The sequence below is a fragment of the Plasmodium malariae genome (assembly GCF_900090045.1).
Source record: "Plasmodium malariae genome assembly, chromosome: 13".
In the NCBI taxonomy this organism is placed as follows: domain Eukaryota; phylum Apicomplexa; class Aconoidasida; order Haemosporida; family Plasmodiidae; genus Plasmodium; species Plasmodium malariae.
In genome coordinates, this window is record NC_041787.1 from 1614937 (window position 1) to 1634238 (window position 19302).

The window sequence follows — 19302 nt, forward strand, 5'->3', positions numbered from 1 at the left end:
AAAGCAGCAATAAAGACTAACAATCCTATAATGACATATACTCTCACATATTACCCTTTAAGTTCATATATCTGACTATGGACATATTGAACTTGATGATGTAATTATAAATGTTTTTTTAAAACTAAGATAGTTTAAAATTACAAAAAAAGTAGTTATGTGTAATGCTCGTTATTGAAACAGGACGCCTGTGGGCGCGCAAATCAAGCATTTGATGTATGCACGCATACATACATATATAAATGTATATATATATACGTTTATACGTTTACACGTAAGTAATAAACCGAATATATTAAAGCTAAAAATATCAAAAAAAAAAAAAAAAAATTACACACACAACTTACTATCTTATTCGTGTGTATTAGCACTTTGAAAAAAGCTTAAAAGAATACGATGAAAAATATGTAAGAAATAGGCCATGCAATTTTTAAAAATAATTAAAAAATGAAATTTATACATATATATTTATACAAATATGTTTGGTACGAGGGGGGAAATCAAGGCAATGTTACTTAAAGTTATATACATATATATACGTATGGATATGATTAAAAATTGCTAAAAATACAAAATTATTAAAAACACTTCAAAAAAAAAAAGAAAAATGAAAAAATTAAATAAACTTGGTTCATTACTATATACGTGAAACGAAAAAATGTTGGTAAAAATTAAATTTTTTAAAAATTATCAAAAAAAAGAGGATAAATATAGAACAAAAACAAAAGGTAATATTATATCATAAATGGAGTACAGTAAAATGCAATATAACGATTAAAATACAGAAATTTACTAAATGGAACTTAACGCATTACACATATACAAGAAACAATGGATATCTTCCCACTCTACTCATCTCCTATGTAATGTTCTTTTTCGTACGTCAAGTTTTCTCCTTTTTTTTATTCTTACTTTTGTTCTTTTCTTTCTCTTTATTCCTCCTTATGACATTCTTTTTTTTATCATCCTTTTCTGCTATATTCTTCTCGTTGTTTCCCTTCTCTTTGCTGCCGTTCTCTTTATCTGTCCTTTTCTTCTTATCACTATGTTCATGTGTGTCTGCAGCACCAAATACACGTTTATCCTTTTCTACAGTTTGGCCATAATTAACCTCATCCGTATTGGCATTTTCCTCGTAAAAAGAACTTACACCTCCCCCCTTAGTTTTATTTTGGACGCTGTGTGTAACATCTTCTATATCATAGTTGTCTTGTATAGTAACACGTTTAGTTTTCTTTCTTTTGGAGGGTATATAAGCGATATTTGAGTTACTGCTAAATTTTTCCATTTCTGTAAATAATAGGAGTTTATCGTTTATATTAACTTTTTTATAATTTGCCTCAGCTCTATTTAGAAATTTATCAAAATATGGATGAAATAATCTATGAAATTCTGAATCAACAACTGAGAGCAGTATACTATGTGTGTCTAAAACAACGTTAGCTGTTCTTTTAGTATTTTTTATAAGGGACAATTCTCCGAAATAATCCGCTTTTTTAAGGGTAGATAAGATAAGCTTATTTTTATTAATTTCTGAATTTTTTTCAACAGTTGCTAAACCTTTACAAATGATATAATATTTATCGTCATATGTATTTTCTTTTATAATAGTATGATTAGCTTCATGATATTCAACTTTCAATGCATAGGAGATATTATCAAGTATGTCTTGTGGGAGATATCTCAATATAGGTACATTTCGAAGTACATGCAAAATATGAATTAAATTGTGTTTTCTTTCTTCTAACATTGGTTTTAAGTTATCTACATAATCAGATCTATTTAAAGCCCATACAATAGCATTCTCAGAATTTATTTTTACTTCATAATATGCTGGTGATTCATTGATGACTTCATAACATCCATATATTTCCTTATTATCAATTTCTCTTATAATAGTTTCTATTCCAAATATAGTACGCGTAATAAGATTAGCTTTACCTTCAAATATAAATATTATAGGTCCTTGTTCATCATACTGATTTATTACTATTTCACCATAATTCATAATTTTTCTATTCATTAAAGTCGCAAAAAATTTCCTTTGTTCTAACGTTAAATACTTAAAATATATATTTGTCTCTAATAATTCAACTATATGTGCCCATTCATTTGAGCATGATTTATGATGATATTTGTTCATAATTATTGGATCCTCATAATTTACTTGAAAATTATTTTCCATAACATCTGAACTCATTTTGGTTAAATCCTCTTCATTACCTTGAAAAAAATGAACTACCTGATTTAATATAGATTTTTTAGCATTATATATTGTATAAGATTCTTCAATATACAATTCTCCATTTATTATACTAAGGATAATTTCTAGAGGTATATTCTCTTCATTCATTATATTGATTTCATCCCATATGTTTTTAATATTCATTTTACTGAGTCCAACCTTTTCACAAACTATTTCAAAATTTGCGTAATTACATAAACAGTCATCCATATTTAATATAACAACATTTTTCTTAAAAGCCAACATACTATTACCATACACTTCGCATAATCTTAAATTTAATTTATACTTATCTATTTCTTTATCCTTATATACAATTTTATAAAAATCGGTCAGAGTCAAAACGTTCTTACCATTACATAAATATTTAAATAAATTTTCCACATTTTCTGGTCCTTCAAAAACTTCTTCCATATTTAACAAAGTCATACAACTCAAAAAATTGTCGTACTTTATATATCCTGTATTAAATTTATCTATACTTTCATAAAAGTGAAAAATAGAATTGTACTCTGAACATATAAAACCCATTAATTTTTCTACCAGTTTATCCGTAGTTAGCTGTGTCGAAATAGAGGAGCTTGTTTTCTTCTTTAAAATACTGGACGAATTTTGGGTAAAAGCGGGTTTAAGGCTTTCGCTTGTACGTGTGTCGCTTACGCTAGTATCACTTATACTCTCGGCACGAGCTTCTTTTTCGTTCATTTTTTTCTTAGTAGCTCTATCCTTATCTGTCACCTTTATATTTTCCACTGAACACTGTACCGCATGTTTTCCTATGCTTAGGTCTTTTTCTTCATTTGGCACTATTTTGTCATGTTTATTATGCAAATATGATTTATCCTCAGTTGTCTCCTTTTTCACTTCATTTTCCTTTTTTTTACTACTATTTGGTAGTTTATATAAGGTTTGGTGATTATCCTTGTTGCTATATGCGCTCACAGCACACTTTTTCTTTTTGGTAAGCGTCCTCATTTTTTTTTCTTCTTTTAATTTTATCTTTTCGAATACCTTTAATTCTTTTAGCTTAATTTCTTCTATTTTTTGTTTCTTTTCTATTTGTATTTCTTGGAGTTTTTCATCGATATTTATACTTGTTAGACTACTACCATCACTTAAGAAGCTTTTTGAGCTGTTAAGCTCGTCCGTCTTGATGCTCCTTCTAAGGAAATTAAAATTGTCACCTATTTTTTTGCCTATATCTTCCTCTTCCTTTTCCCCTTTTTCGTCTGCTGCTGATACTCCTTCCCCCTTTTCCCTCTTCTTTTTTTTATTTTTATTTTTTGTTTTCTCCCTCAACTTTTTATTTATTTCCTTTTCAAAGCTAAACATCTCGCTGCTATCGTCCGAAATACTACTGAAGGAGCTTCCCAAATCAGGTATTTTTATTGATAAGGAATGTGTGTTTTGGTTAAGTTCATTTCCATATACAGATTTTAGCCACGAGGGTAAAGAATAATTTTTTGTGTATCTGATCTCCGCCTCTTGCAATAGATCATTAAATAGACTGCTAAAGTAAGTAATGAAAGACACTTTATCTATAGCTAGTAAGAAACAATTTGTATGTGCTATACATGTAGCTGTTCTTAACTGATCATTTATAATGGATAACTCACCAAAGTAATCGTACTTATATAAATAGACGGATGTACTGTTATGACTTTCATCTGCATGTTTCTTTTTATATTCCCCATTTTTTTGTAAGCTTTTTTCCTCTACAGAATCGCGTCCTTTATTGTCGATATTGACAGAAACAATACCCTTTTTAATAATATAAAAAAAGTCAGGTGTGTCATTATATTTAATAATAGTTTTCCCTTTTTTAAAAAATTTTAAGTTGCAATTTTTAGCCCCATTATACAGTTCATCATCATTTAATTTTTGAACAATACTAACTTTTTTAAAAAATTTTATTACCTTTACAATATAATCATTATCTTTTTTCTTTGTTTGAATATCATTGTTTATCGTTTCTGTCAAGGTATCAATTTGGTTCACATCTTTTGTTCTATTAAGTATTTCAATAAATGGAGAAAGAAATTCTTCAAATAGCAACGCGTCTAATGTATATAATTCACTATCAGTTATAGCTACTGCGATAAAAAAAGATTTCATCTTATTTAATATTAATTGATGACCAAAATATTGTTTATCTTTAAAAAGAGCTATTTCATCATACATATTTTTATATTGATTAAATTGCTTTATTGATATTTCACCTTCTTTAATAAAATAAAATTTGTCACAGTAATCGCCTTCTAACAGTACATGTTTTCCTTTTGGATATTTTTCATATTTTATATTTTTCAAGAATTTTCCTTTATCTTTCATATTTTTTAATATTTTTTTAAAAATTTTTGTTTTTATTAAATTGGATTCCATTTCTTCAACAAAATATTTTTGCTCTGTGTTGAACATGTTCAGAAGAAGTTTATCTAAATCGCTGTTAAATGATTTTATACAACTTTCATTAATATATTCTACTTCTAATGTAATATTATCAGTTGAATGTATAACAGAGGATAGTTTTTTACTTATGCTATCTGCACTAATTTGACTTGCGCTTTTAAGGGTTTTCCATTTTTTATAACCATCTAGAACATCACTATTATTAGAATCTTTGGATGATATATGAGCATTTTCCTTCGATAAGGTAAAATAGTCCTCGGCACTCCTGCTGCTTATCTTGTTCATCGTATCATTTATGGTGTCATTTGTTGTTTCATTTGTGGTATCATTTGTAGCTTCATATGTGGTGTCATTTACTGCACCTTTTATTGCACCGTTTCCCCCCTGGTGCATGGATGTATCTCTTATATTTGTAAAAACATAATTTGAAATAATATGCTGAATACCTTCCGTGTAGTTATCACGAAAATACTGTATGAACTCCTTTGCTACATCCTTGTTTAATAGGGATAAAAAATATTCCTTCGAAATAGAATAACAATGAGCTGTATCCGATTCGACCACTACTGTACATGTTCTCAATGTGTTAAACATAAGTGACACTTCCCCAAAAAAGCCATATTGTGACATAGTGTTAATTGGTGTATCTTCTCTATTATTACAATAGAAACTAATTTTTCCTTCTTTCAATATATAAAAGTTTGTTGGATCATCATGTTGTCTTATTATTATTTTTTTCCTCTCATATGTACATTTTTGAACATTAATAGATAAGCCTTTTTTCAAAGCATATGGGAAATTTTTAAATATTGGTATGAGGTCTATAATTTTCATAAATTCTTGAGAAATTTCTCTTTTTTGATTTATTAGATGGATAAATTCGTCCGTATAATGAGAGTTGTTTACTTCTATTGTAGCAGTAGCAGTGTATGCTACATAATTACACAAATTATCCCTTTTTATTACATTAACACTATTTATGAAAAAATTAGAATCCTTGTTATGCCTTAATATTCCATTTAACAGAATAATTAATTCATTGTTTATGTAATTTATATCTGATGGTTTAATTTTGAACTTTCTTTCTTTGCTCTTTTGTTTATGACACTCTTCAGATGAAGCAAAATCATGTCCTTTTTTGTAGCATTTTTTTTTTAATTTTTGTATAAATATCTTTTTTTCATTTTTATCTAAAAAGTTGAAAGGATGAACATTACTCAAAACTTGAATGACTGCCTCTATTTCATCAGCAGTTAATTCATATGTTGAAGTCATTTCCTCTAAATTGGTGAATAGTCGAGAACATATTGTACCTTGTAATATATTTTTATGGTTACGTATATATTTTGAATCCTTCTCTTCATTATTATGCATTAGATTTTTTTTTATTTTATTAACAGTTTCCTCTGTTTCATGACTAGTTAAGTGTATTTTACCGTTCAAAAAGGCAGAGAATATTTTATAATCTAATAAATCACATTCTAAAAAAGGTAAAAAGTTATCCCATAATGTTAAACAATGATTTAAATGTATTCCTATATTATACATTAAGCACATAAAAATCTTTTTACTTATTCTGTTTATTTTATTCATTCGTATGTCTGTTTTACTGAAAGATGTTTCTCGTTCATAAAAAGAAAGTTTATCCGAATGCTTATATCTATATCTGTCTTTCATAAACAAATTGAACGAGTCTGACATTGAATTTAGTGCATCAGTATTAATAGATGAACTGCTACTTATTTCATCATTATCTATATTCCTGTCATCATCACAAACTTCTTTATTTATTAGTAGTCCTTTTTTCAAAGATCCATATATTTCAATAATTCTCCTTTTAATTTTAGAAAACGGGCACTCAGACCCTTCAAAATAAAAATAAAGATCTTTCATTTCAATAACAAAATTAAAATCATCTATAGTGAAATATTCTTTATACAATGACAAGTCATAGTTCACATAATTATAGCCATCGTCTAGGATATGTGCATTGTTATGGTTTTTATTTTTAGCATTTGTATGTACAGTTTTTCCTCGCACGTTGGGGTTAACGGTGCTTCCTTTCTTCTTGTTGTTACTGATTTGTTCTATGGTACTATTTTGCTCATTGTTATTATATTCAATTCTGTTACCATTTTCAATGCTATTACCATTTTCAATGCTATTACCATTTTCAATGCTATTACCATTTTCAATACTGTTACAATTTTCAATGCCATCACCATTTTCAATGATGTTACCATTCCTCTGACTGCTTCCAATCTTCAAATCGTGGCTTCCACTCCTCTTACTGTCATTTGAAAAATGCAGCGTTTGTAATATTTTATTTTTGTTGGTATAATAAACATAAAAAACAATAGAATAATATAAAGATATGATATCCTCTTGTGAGAAATTGTATTTTTTCATTTTTTCATGTTCATAATAAAAAAAAATAAATTCATTCACGTTTATATATAACTTATTTTTCTTTCTTATTGATTTAAAAAATTCATTTAAATTATCAAAATTTTCACTAATATTTATATACATTAAATTCTTCATATGCATTGATATAAAATTGTTCTTGTGGTATTCTTCTTTCAAGGATGTTTCTATGTCTAAATAATAAAGTATATGCTTTAGATAAATATATCTTTTCCCTTTATACTTTTCATCCATATAATTAAAATGGTATAAGCATGAATCTCTAGATATTCCAACTATATCACAAAAATTTACAAACGAAACATCAAAAATTTTATCAAAACTATTTATGTCTTCATCATGAAACAGATTAATTAAGTTTATTACGCCTCCTTCTAATAATCTACCTTTAAACTCTTCATAATTTTCACTCGTTATATAATTAATCTTATGATATAATGTTTTCAATGACGACGTGTTATTGTTATTACATATGTATTCAGTAACCAGTTTATATTCAACTTCGCTTAGGCTCTTAACTACATCTAAATTTTCTTTTATTTCTTTTATTTCTTTATTTTCTTTATTTCCTATGTTCTCTTTATTCTCTTTATTTCCTATGTTCTCCTTAATCTCTTTACTTTTATTACTGTGTTTATCTGATTTCAAATAATTACGTAAAATATACTGTAAAATATAATCTGCATTTATTTGTACATTAAATATCTTGTTTTGGTAGGTCTCTATTAAACCAGTCTTACTATGTAATATTAAATTCAAAAAAAAAGTGTACACATTTTTATCATAATGATAGAGTGTTTCTCTGAACAGATGAATTTTTACTTTAGAATATTTGTTATTTTCAAAAAAGTCTTGTTCAGAGTATTCACTTCCTAATTTCATAAAGTCATTATCTGCGGAACTCCCCTTTTTGACACTAAGCTCATTACTCCTATTTTCATGAGATAAACTACTATTAATAGAATATGTATTTGTATTTACATTTTCATCTGTATTTTGATTTGCATTTTGATTTGCATTTTCAATTGCATTTTTGATTGCATTTACACTTGAATTATCATTCACATTTATATTTTTATCTTCTTCCCTTTTTTCCTTTTTATCCACGAATTCTGAATATATTACGTTTTTCATGGTGTTCTTCCTTTTAATTTGATTTAAAGTACCTGAACTGCTTATGCTTTTCTCCCATCCTATTTCTTTCCCTTCTTCATTTTTGTTATTTACGCTATCTGAACTTCTCATGCCTTTCACCCCTTCTATATCTTGCTCTTCTTCGTTTTCGTTATTTGTGCTATCTGAATTTCTCTTGCCTTTTACCCCTTCTATATCTTGCTCTTCTTCATTTTCGTTATTTGTGCTACCTGAACTTTTCATGCTTTTCACCCTTCCTATTTTTTGCTCTTCTTTATTTTTTTCTAAAGTATATGAACCATTTTCGCTGATTAGACTTCTAACGTCTTCCTCTTCTTTCATTTTTTTTGTACTGTCTGATTCAATGACTGTTTCAATACTTTCCTCTTTTTTTGGATTAAGTGACAAACTTGAACTTCTCTTCTTTTTAACGTTTTTCCTATATACTTCTTTCGTAGTATCTAATTTAATTTCATCTATATAAATGTTGTTGTTATCACCTATATACTCTACATTTTTATTATTTTCTTGTTTTTCTGTGATTGCTTTTATTTCCTCTTTAATTTGTTCTACTTCAAATGATTTTCTCGACATGCCAAATTTTATGCTATGTTGACTTATATTTTTATCTGTTACATAAGATATAATACTGCACTTATTTTCAAGAGATTTGGTACTACTCTTACTATGATATGTTTCATCAATTGATATAGATCCCTTATCAAACGAACAAATTAGTTCATTTTTTTCATTTTTACTGTTTCCTCTTTTTACTGTTTTTTCTTTAATGATATTTTTAATATTCTTTCTTAAAATTTCTAGAGAAGAATCATGTCTTCTTGGGTTCTCTTCATTAGGATATAATTTATCTGAATTTTCATTTCGATTCTTAAAGTTTTCCAAATTGTTTTCATCAATTTTGTTACTGTTAGCTCTATTGTTTTCCTCTTTATTTTCATTTAATAATTTATCGTTACTAGATCTACAAACATATTCTTCATCGTTATCTCTAATTGTTGTTATGTCGATGGTAATGTCACAGTCTTTTTCATTTCCAATTTCATTTTCGCTTTCTATTTCGCTTTCTCTTTTGCTTTCTCTTTTGCTTTCTCTTTCACTTTTTCTTTCTATTTCTCTTTTTATTTCTGTTTTTTTCATTTTCTTTTTCTTATTCTGCCTCTTTTTCTTCTTTTCTTTTTCTGCCTCTTTTTCTCTTTCCCTTTCAATTTCTGTTTCTCTATCTTTCATTTTATCCGTATACTTCTCTTTCTTTTCTTCTTCTTTCCCCTTTTCGAATTTTCTGTTTATTTCTCCTTCTCTTTCACTTTCCCTTTCAATTTCTGTTTCTCTATCTTTCATTTTATCCGTATGCTTCTCTTTCTTTTCTTCTTCTTTCCCCTTTTCGAATTTTCTATTTATTTCTCCTTCTCTTTCACTTTCTCTGTCTATTTCTCCTCTTTTTATTTCGCTGTCACTATTTTTCTCTTTCTCCTTTTTCCTTTTGCTTCCCTTTTCTGTTGATTTTTTCTCTTTCTTTCGTTCAACTTGATAAATGGCCTTTGTTTTATTATCACCAGAAGAATATTTGGCTTCTTTGTCATGATACTCTGTCTTTTCTACTTCTATATATAAGCTTTCCCTTTTGTCAGTAACCTCATTTCTAGATAAACTTCTATTATATTTTTTCAAATCATTTTTTTTTTTTTTTTTGATATACTGTAGTAGCTCCACCGTATTATTTTTTATATTATTAGGACGTAAATTTTGATTGCAATGTGAAACATGACCATTTTTAATATTTAGCACATGTTTGTTAAAAAAAGCATTCAACTGTTTTTGGTTTATCTGTTTTTTATACATACCTTTTTGTTGCATATAGTAGTCATACATACATTTATATTTCATATATTGAAAAATAATTTTATTATTAATATAATTCCTAAGGCTGTTAATTCGTTTATGATTTTTGAGGTTACCTAGAAATAGGATGTTGTCTTCATTATTGTTGAAACGTGCATTAATCAGTGTATCGTCTTTTTTTTTACTTAATTTTAATTTATGATAATTTAATATTTTATTATCATTTGTTTTTTTTCCCAAAATATTTAAATCTGATTTTAAAATATCATCAAGTTCTTTTTTTCTTTTATTTATTAATTTTTTTATTTCAAAATAGTATAGTTCATCTTCCATACTATCATCTAATTCTTCTGGACTTGTGTTGTCTTTTTTGTTTTGCCTTAAATTATTTTCATTTTTCCTTTTCTAATTGAAGAAAAAAAATCATATTACAATAAATTATGAAGAGAAAATTAAGTACATTGTCCAGAATGAATTCTCTTGAGCACTAACTAAAAAATATAATGTTCAGAGCGATGTAGCGACATCATGTGCATATACACACACATACATACACATACATAAACATATACACATATATACATACACATACATAAACATATACACATATATACACACATACATAAGCATATATATATATACACATATATACACACATACATAAACATATATATATATATATACACATATATACACATATACATAAGCATATATATATATACACATATATACACACATACATAGTCATATATATATATATACACATATATACACACATATATATACGAAAAAAAGTGATTCTGAAAATAAACTAATCAACCTAATATACTTCAAATTAGTGACGGAAATACAATCGTCACTTTATTCATCGAGTTATAGGAAAAATGCATATAATTAAAAATAAGAAAAAGAATAAATTTGTATCTTATGTATATGTTCTACATAAAACAGAATTTTGTGAAAAACTTAAGCTGTTCTCTTAACACATACATTCTTTTTTGTTTTATTAGATACGATTATATATAATTATACATATACGTAATTAATAATGTGTGTATATCTATATATGTATTTATTTATCTTTAACAGACGGGAAAGATACACAGAGTATATTAACTTCTTTAAGCAGGTATGCTCTATTTGTTATTCCGCACTACTTTTTCTTATAATATTGACAATATTGACTTAAAATTAAAAACGAAAAATTTATAAATTATAATAAGCATATACATACGTACATATATATATAAAGCCAAACAAAATTCGTTCATCTTAAAATTTTGTAAGAAAAAATTAACACAAATATTTTGATATATATTTAGTTAAAAGTACACAATTTTTCTTTAATTTTTGATTATATGTACCTCGTCCAAATATATGTACAACGCCTTGATTTGTTCTACATATTTACATATATTGTAGAACAGAGTTAAAATATAAATAAATTCAATAAAAATACATATATCATTCGAAATTTTCAAAAAAAGAGAGAAAAAAAAAAAAAAATATATATATATATAATATATTGTTGGTATATCTTACACACGAAAAAAAGAATAATTCATTAATTTCAAATAAGTGTTAGCATATTTATGCAACAAATAATTATTACAGAAAAATTTAATTACTAACAGCGTTAACGTGTATATAAAAATAAACATGACAATTAACTAAAAGCATTAACAGCTTTGAGAGAAAAATTATTCTATTGCTATGATATTTTTTGTAATATTTACACACAAAATTTAACTTAATTCTATGAGATCAAAACATTTCACTTAGATTAGATAATCAGTATATGCATTAACATTTATTGTGTACATTATGTATGTAGAAGTAATATGGGGGAAAAAAATAAGTAAAACATATTAAAATTGACAAATATTAAAAGTATGTAATGCGGTGTAACGTATATAAACATTTGTTGTATATTATTTAAAAAATAAATTGTCTGACATGAACACAAAACTAAGAGAATATCATATATTTATGCGTGTTTATATATATATGTATATATCCGGATAAATCAAAAGTCGTAACGATATTCGCAAGAAAATTATATTATTTTTTATTTTATAATCATATACATATATATGCACATATACGTACACATACCCATATACATATGCATACACATACCCATACACATATGCATACACATACCCATACACATATGCATACACATACCCATACATATATGCATACACATACACATATGCATACACATACCCATACACATATGCATACACATACCCATACACATATGCATACACATACCCATACACATATGCATACACATACCAATACACATATGCATACACATACCAATACACATATGCATACACATACCCATACACATACATATATATATATATATATATATATATTTTTTTATCTGTTTAAGCGTACTTTGAGATAGTCAATGTCTTCGTCCATTTTCTTAATCCTCCTCCACACTTGAGTCAACATTAGTTGATTATTATCAATTTTTGAGCTGTTCATTTTAAACATTCTAAGGTATTCTGTATTATTCATGTCAGTAAAACAATTCTTATATTTCCTTGTAATTTTTTTCGATTCTTCTTCAAAGCTGTTATTTGTAGTATTTGCATAATCGCTGATATTTAAATAATGCAGATTTTCCTTTTCATTTTTGGAACAACTTGTGTTGTAAAGTTGATTTAAATTATTATAATTTACATTTCTGTCATTATTTAGTTTGTACAATTCTGTTAAGTCATTTTTTAATTTATCTCTCATATTATACATATACGTTTTATAAATTAAAGATTTTTTTTTTTCGTTTAATAACTCATTCTTTAAATCCACATTTCTATTTTCTAAAGCGCGTACATCATGGTATAGCATTTTGACATTATTATTTCCATATAATTTGAAGTTGTTTTTTATCGAGTTATCAACATTCTTATTTGTGGAATCATAAAAATAATTAAATTTTTCTACTAAAAAAGGATCATTTAAAATAAAAGTTTCTATTTGTAAAATTTTTTCTTTTAAAAATGCATTCTGCATTAGAAGTTCTTCCTTTTCAATTTTCATATTTTTCATGTTTCTTTGAAATATAAGTGGTTCTTCATATTTTATATTGCTATTAAGGATGTTCAGTATATCTTCTAAAATGTTTGCGCATTTAAGTATTCTTTTTATTTTATGCTCCATCATAATTGAATTATTATGAGCTAAATAATTTATGTTATTATCCACAATGTTGTATTCATTGATGTCTAGAATGTGATTGTTCTGATTGTCATCCATATTATCCATTTCATATAATTTGTACAGTTTATACCTCTCATCTGAATTATTAGTTACAGAATTTATGCTTTCATTTTTAGCATTTTGACTTAATACTTGCTTATCTCTATTTAATAATGAGTTATTTAATTCAGCATTATTTCTTTCTAAAGAAATGTTTTTTCTTAACATTTTTTGAAATTTATACTTGATAAATTCATTTTCATTGTTTAATTTATTTATTTCGTGTATATATAATCCGTTTACCCCCTTTTTATATTGATAAATCTTAAGTATATTTCCCTCATTATTTTTTTTAATTAATTCTTCATTTTTCTTTCTTAAAAAATAATTTTCTTGTTTTATAAAATTGTTGATATTTGTCAATCTTAATATATACTTTTTTAGTGAACTGTATATGGATGATACATCATTTACATTATTCCCTTCAGTTGATTTATAATTACGAATACTTCTGTCTCTATGCCCCTTCAAGTAATCATGAATATTTTCTATTTCTCTTGATTCAAGGTCATCCATTTTTCCGTAACATTGTCTACTAGATTTTTTTAATATTTCAAGTTTTCTTCTTTTTCCTTTTCCTCAATGTCCTTGCATATGCCTTTATTATGGTGAATGTGTACATATATATATACATATATATGCACTGTATATTTCATTTTCTTATATTTAACTGTATTTACTGATTCTTGGCTCTTCATAAATTTTTTTTTTTTTTTTTTTTTGTACAACCCGTACTGCTCAGGATAAAAATACACAGAAGTTATCTTTTTTCACATCATTTATATTTGTGAGGGCTTTCTTAATAATATTGCTCAATTAAAAAAGAAATACGTTACCTTTTTTTTTTTTTTTCTTACAAATTATTTGCAGAATAATATTATAGAAAAAAATAAAATATTTAAAATTTGTTTTTTTGGCAATATATAGAATCAATATAATTCTAAATATATCAATTTAATTTTCATGAAATGAAATAAAATGAACGTATTACATAAATCTTTAAAATTTTCTTTCCATATTTAAAATATTTAAAAAAAAAAAAAAATAGTAAACCACAACAACGCATAAACAATCTTTATAATACATATATATATATATATATATATATATATATATATATATATACATGTAGGTACATATGTTTATTCATTTCAGATGAATATAAAAATTTATTTATTTTTCCTTTTTATACATATATATATATATTTTTTTTTTCTTTTTTGCATGTCTATAAAAAAAAGATGTTAAAACTGTATAACGTTAACACTATATACACATATCGTATCTGTAACTAACATGCGCACACGCACACACAAGTAAAAAAAATAATAAATAAAAATTAAGTACATAAAAGAATGAATGTATAAACAAATAAATAAAATATGAAAAAAATATTAACAAAATAAGAACAAAATAAAAACATAAATAAAAACAAAATAAATAAAACAACAATAAAATAAATAAGCGAATAAACAAATATAACATTTATTATGTATTTAAAAGATGGATACTCTCCCCATTGAAATGAACGTTGCTATTTTTTAAAAAGGTATGGCGTATCTAAATTTACAAATAAATCCTTTCGAATATGTTAAACAAGAGTTAAACTATTTCAGAAATATTATGTTGCTTAGAATGTTTTAGTAGTAATCAATCAAAAATATATTATGTAAAGATCAATTTGTTTTAAAATATATTCTACAAACAAGAACCATTAAAAAAGAGATTAATGCATAAATATAGAAAAAACATTAAACACTTAATTGTAATTGAGTTGACAAATGAAATATAAATTTAAGAAAACATAAGACAACACAAAAAAAAAGGAAAAATATAAGCAGTAAAATAAACAAAAAAAAAAAAAAATCACGCCAAATTTTAATTCCAAAAAAAAAAAAAAAATTAGAAAAAATAATTCTTCACACAAAAAATGAAATGTAAAAAGGAAAATAATTCAATAAATAAATACTTATGTTCGATCATATGTACAATTATTTACGTTATACCTAATAATTTGAAGAATTGTGAATAAATGTCTGAATTACCCCTATTTTTTTTTGATAGAATTAAAAATAGGTCCATAAACTTATAAATATTAATACATAAAAAAAATTACAACATAACTAAACCTGAATCTTCTGTGTCTAAGTTTAATTCTACAAATAAATATTTAAATACGCATACATTTACGTATATATATATATATATACGCGCACACTGAAATAACTAATTAAAATATGAAAATTTCATTTCGTAAATTTTTTCTTTTTCTATTTTCGAGAATTACCGTTTCTAAAAGTATATAGTGGTTCTTTATCGTAAACCTCAAATATACTTGGGTCGATTAATTTCAAGTTTTGAACTAAATTAAAATAGTCATCCTTCGACTAAACGAAAAAAAAAAAAAAAGTATTAAAATAAATTATGTGTTACGTTTTTTCTAAACAGTGGCATGTAAAATATTAAATATCATAAGCGTTTATGATGTAGATATTAATATATATGCAATTTATATAAGTGAAATTATTTCCTTATAAGACATATACTTATAATATTCTGTTTTCTTCCTTTCCTAATATTTTTAAGTACTATTTTTGTTTTTCTATCTACATTAGGCATACGTATTTACGTACGTATGTATGTATATATATATATATATATATATATATATATGTACGCAGAAATATGGATACACATATATTCATGTATAATCTTACCTCAACAACAAATATTAGGGACATCGATGGATTCAAATATTCCCATGGTAAGAACTTAATCTTTTTGGTAAAAAATTCGGAATGCATATTATTATTTGTATCTGTAAAAGCTTTTTGACATTTTATGTGAGGGTCAAGGTAAAAAAGGCCGTTTTCATTTGCTGCGTAAAAATAATGAGCACTTGTATGAACGTTTCCACCACTTATTCCTTGAAATTGTTTTAAACGAAAACAAGATAATATTGATTGTTTGTACTTCGCAATGTTTATAGAATCAGTGCCTAATTTTAGACATACCCATATAATTATAAATATGTTCTGTTTAATTTGAAAAAATTTTAAGACTTTATTGTTATATATTACACCTGTTTCAAATACTGAAGAAAAAAATGCATGTCCATTTTTTCTTTTTACAAATACACATTTCGCACTCTTTTTGGTGGTGTGGTCTGGATAAACTTCTTTTTTTTTTTTTTTTTCGATAGTACTGCTTTTGCTAATTATATCATTTTCTAGTGTATATTTTTCATGGTTTAAAGAGGTTTTCTTTTTTTTTTTTTTTAAGAATTGAACTCTCTTTTTATTAATTAAATCTGAAATAATTATTGCACTGCTAGTAGGTCCTAACCATTCATACACAAGGTGTTGCACGTTTTTTTGAGCAACTTTTTTATATTTCATCGTTTCATAAATAATATTTTGTATGGAATATTTAGCATTTTCTATATCTCTGAACTGTAGTAATACATAATAAACTAATGAATTGTTAATTTCCATATTTTTAACATTTTCATTATTATCATTTAAAAAGTTTTCATAATTCTTGATATAGTAACATGAGCTATTATATTTTTTAGTTGTATTGTGTCGTTCAGAAGAATATGTATCCACAGGATGAATATCACTAATGGTAACATCATCTGCATTTTTCATTGTCCTATTTGAATAGTACGTTAATTCGTTAGGAGAAGCATAACTGCTATTATTATATATTGAAGAATAGCTGTCATTTTTTGGAAGTACTTTTGCTTGTACTTTCTTATTAAAATTATCTGATTCCTTAATTTCTTTTTTTGTGCATTCTTCATATGGAATTTTTGTAATAGCATTAATAATTTCCATTCCTTTTTCTACATCTTTTCTTATTTCTTTTCTTCTTGTGCTCTTATTATTTTGTTCTATTTTTTTAACATTTTCAGTAGTGCCCATTTTTGTATCATCCTTAGTAAACTCTTGACCATTTTTACGTTCATTTCCTTCTATGTACAACTTGTTTAAATAATTTTTGTAAAATATATAATCACCTATATTATGAAAGAAAGCATATTTTTTGGATATCTGGTATTTAATTAATATGTTTGCTAGAACCATTTGAACTACTCTTATCATACACCCCCAACCCCTATCACTCATGTAAATAGATATGGTATCATCACCTTGTTTGTTTGATTTGCTTTTATTCCTTTTTTTCCTTTTTTTAAATAATGTATTTATGTATTTTTTAATCTTACTATTTATAACATATTTTTTCCCCCCCTTCTTCAAGTATAAATTTTTTAATTTTTTGTATTGCTTTCTTTTAATAACATTATTATTATACTCATTAAATGTATTATCATCATTCACAATCTCCTTACAGTTTCTATTTATATAAGTTTTCAAGTATTCCTTCTTTGTGCTGTTATCTTTTTGTTCAGCACAGTGACCATTCACATGAGGGGCATCATCATTAACATCATCGTTGCTGTTAATGTATTTTATTGCTTCGTAGTGATAATTGTCAGGATCATCAGTGTGTTGTTTATTCTCTTTAAAAACATGGGAATTATTTTCAAAACTATATACATATGCTATTGTGTTACTGCTACCATCTGTACTATATACTACATGAGTGTCTTTAGCATTTTCCTTTTCTAAATAATTATTCTGTATATAATTATTGTTATAAAATGTTCTTCTGTACTTGTTTTTATATCTATAATTATTTCTACTGAAGCAATAGCTACTGCTATATTTTGATAACTTTTCAAAGTTTATGTAAAAACATTCCTTTTCATCAAAATAAACCTTTTTTATAAAATGTTCAGGTATATTTGTAAAGTTTATTACTCTTTCCTTATAATATAAATTTTTCCTTGTTTTATTTTTTTTTGTCCTATTTTCTTTTATCTTTTCAAGTGATTTTATATTTTCTAGGACTTTTTCTATATTGTTAAAATAGACACTACCACATTTAGTACTACAACTAAGGATTTCATTGTTTCGGGTAGAATCAACAATATTATTAATTATAGAATTATTGCTTCTAGAAGTAGCAACCTCGATGATTGTGCTGTTGCTAACGGCAGTTGTGGCAGCTGTGTTAGCTGTTGTATTATTGCTACTCGTGCTCGTACTACTACTTGCGAAATTCCAGCTATCACTAATTTTTAGAAGGAAATTTGATCTATAAGTAAACAGTACCTTTGATTTGCATAAAATTAAAAAGAACTTAAAAGTTTCTGTATCTTTAAGGTTAAAATATTGTCCGCACATGCAAATATCATTTGATACGTTCCGTAAATTTAAGGGAAAATAATTATAAATTGAAACATTAACTAACATTTTAAAATATCTCTTAAGGGAGAAGTTGTATTTAATATTATTTAAATAATTTATGAATTTATTTGTTGATACATTTGGATGAGTACGCACGTCTTCAACGTTTTTCTTATTTATATTTATTATGTTATTTTTATATTTACTTAAACTATTTTTTCTTTTTTTTTTCAAAGATTGGTTTGCTCTACTAGGGCTAGCAATATTAGCAATATTAGCGGTGTTAGCAATATTAGCGGTGTTAGCAATGTTAGCAATGTTAGTAATATTCGTATTGTTTGTCTTTGGTTTCTGGAGCAATATTATATTATTACTATAGTGTTTATTCTGATCAACAACATTTTTATTGGTCTTTTTTCCATATTGTCCTTTTTTATATTTATGCTCCAATAATCTCTCTCCTAACTCCATTGCTTTTGGTAATCCTTAATAATATAATTTTACAGTACGAAAAATACAAAATTATAAATTAAAAAAAATGATTACAAAAAAAAAAAAAAGACTTCATTCGCTATTATACTTTACTGAATATCCTCTCACTGATATGCACACGTATTGTTCGAAAATAAATTAAAATAACGTACCACACATTTTCCAATATTATTCATTTTATACTACTACTAAAAGGAAAAA

The 19302-nt window shown here is 25.5% G+C and overlaps 2 protein-coding genes across 2 annotated transcripts; both read right to left on the minus strand.

Annotated features, from left to right (window-relative positions):
• Window positions 1–883: 883 nt before the first annotated feature.
• EPAC (rap guanine nucleotide exchange factor, putative) lies at window positions 884–13870 on the minus strand (the record flags this gene model as incomplete). Its single annotated transcript, XM_029007402.1, has 2 exons — window positions 884–10480; window positions 12485–13870. The coding sequence occupies 2 exons, from the start codon at window positions 13868–13870 to the stop codon at window positions 884–886; spliced, it is 10983 nt and encodes a 3660-aa protein (XP_028863795.1).
• A 1596-nt stretch (window positions 13871–15466) lies between these two features.
• Window positions 15467–19080, minus strand: PmUG01_13041100 (cysteine protease ATG4, putative; the record flags this gene model as incomplete). The annotated part of the gene is made up of 3 exons (XM_029007403.1): window positions 15467–15510; window positions 15642–15741; window positions 16072–19080. 3 exons carry the CDS (start codon window positions 19078–19080, stop codon window positions 15467–15469), a joined length of 3153 nt encoding a protein of 1050 aa, XP_028863796.1.
• Window positions 19081–19302: the final 222 nt, after the last annotated feature.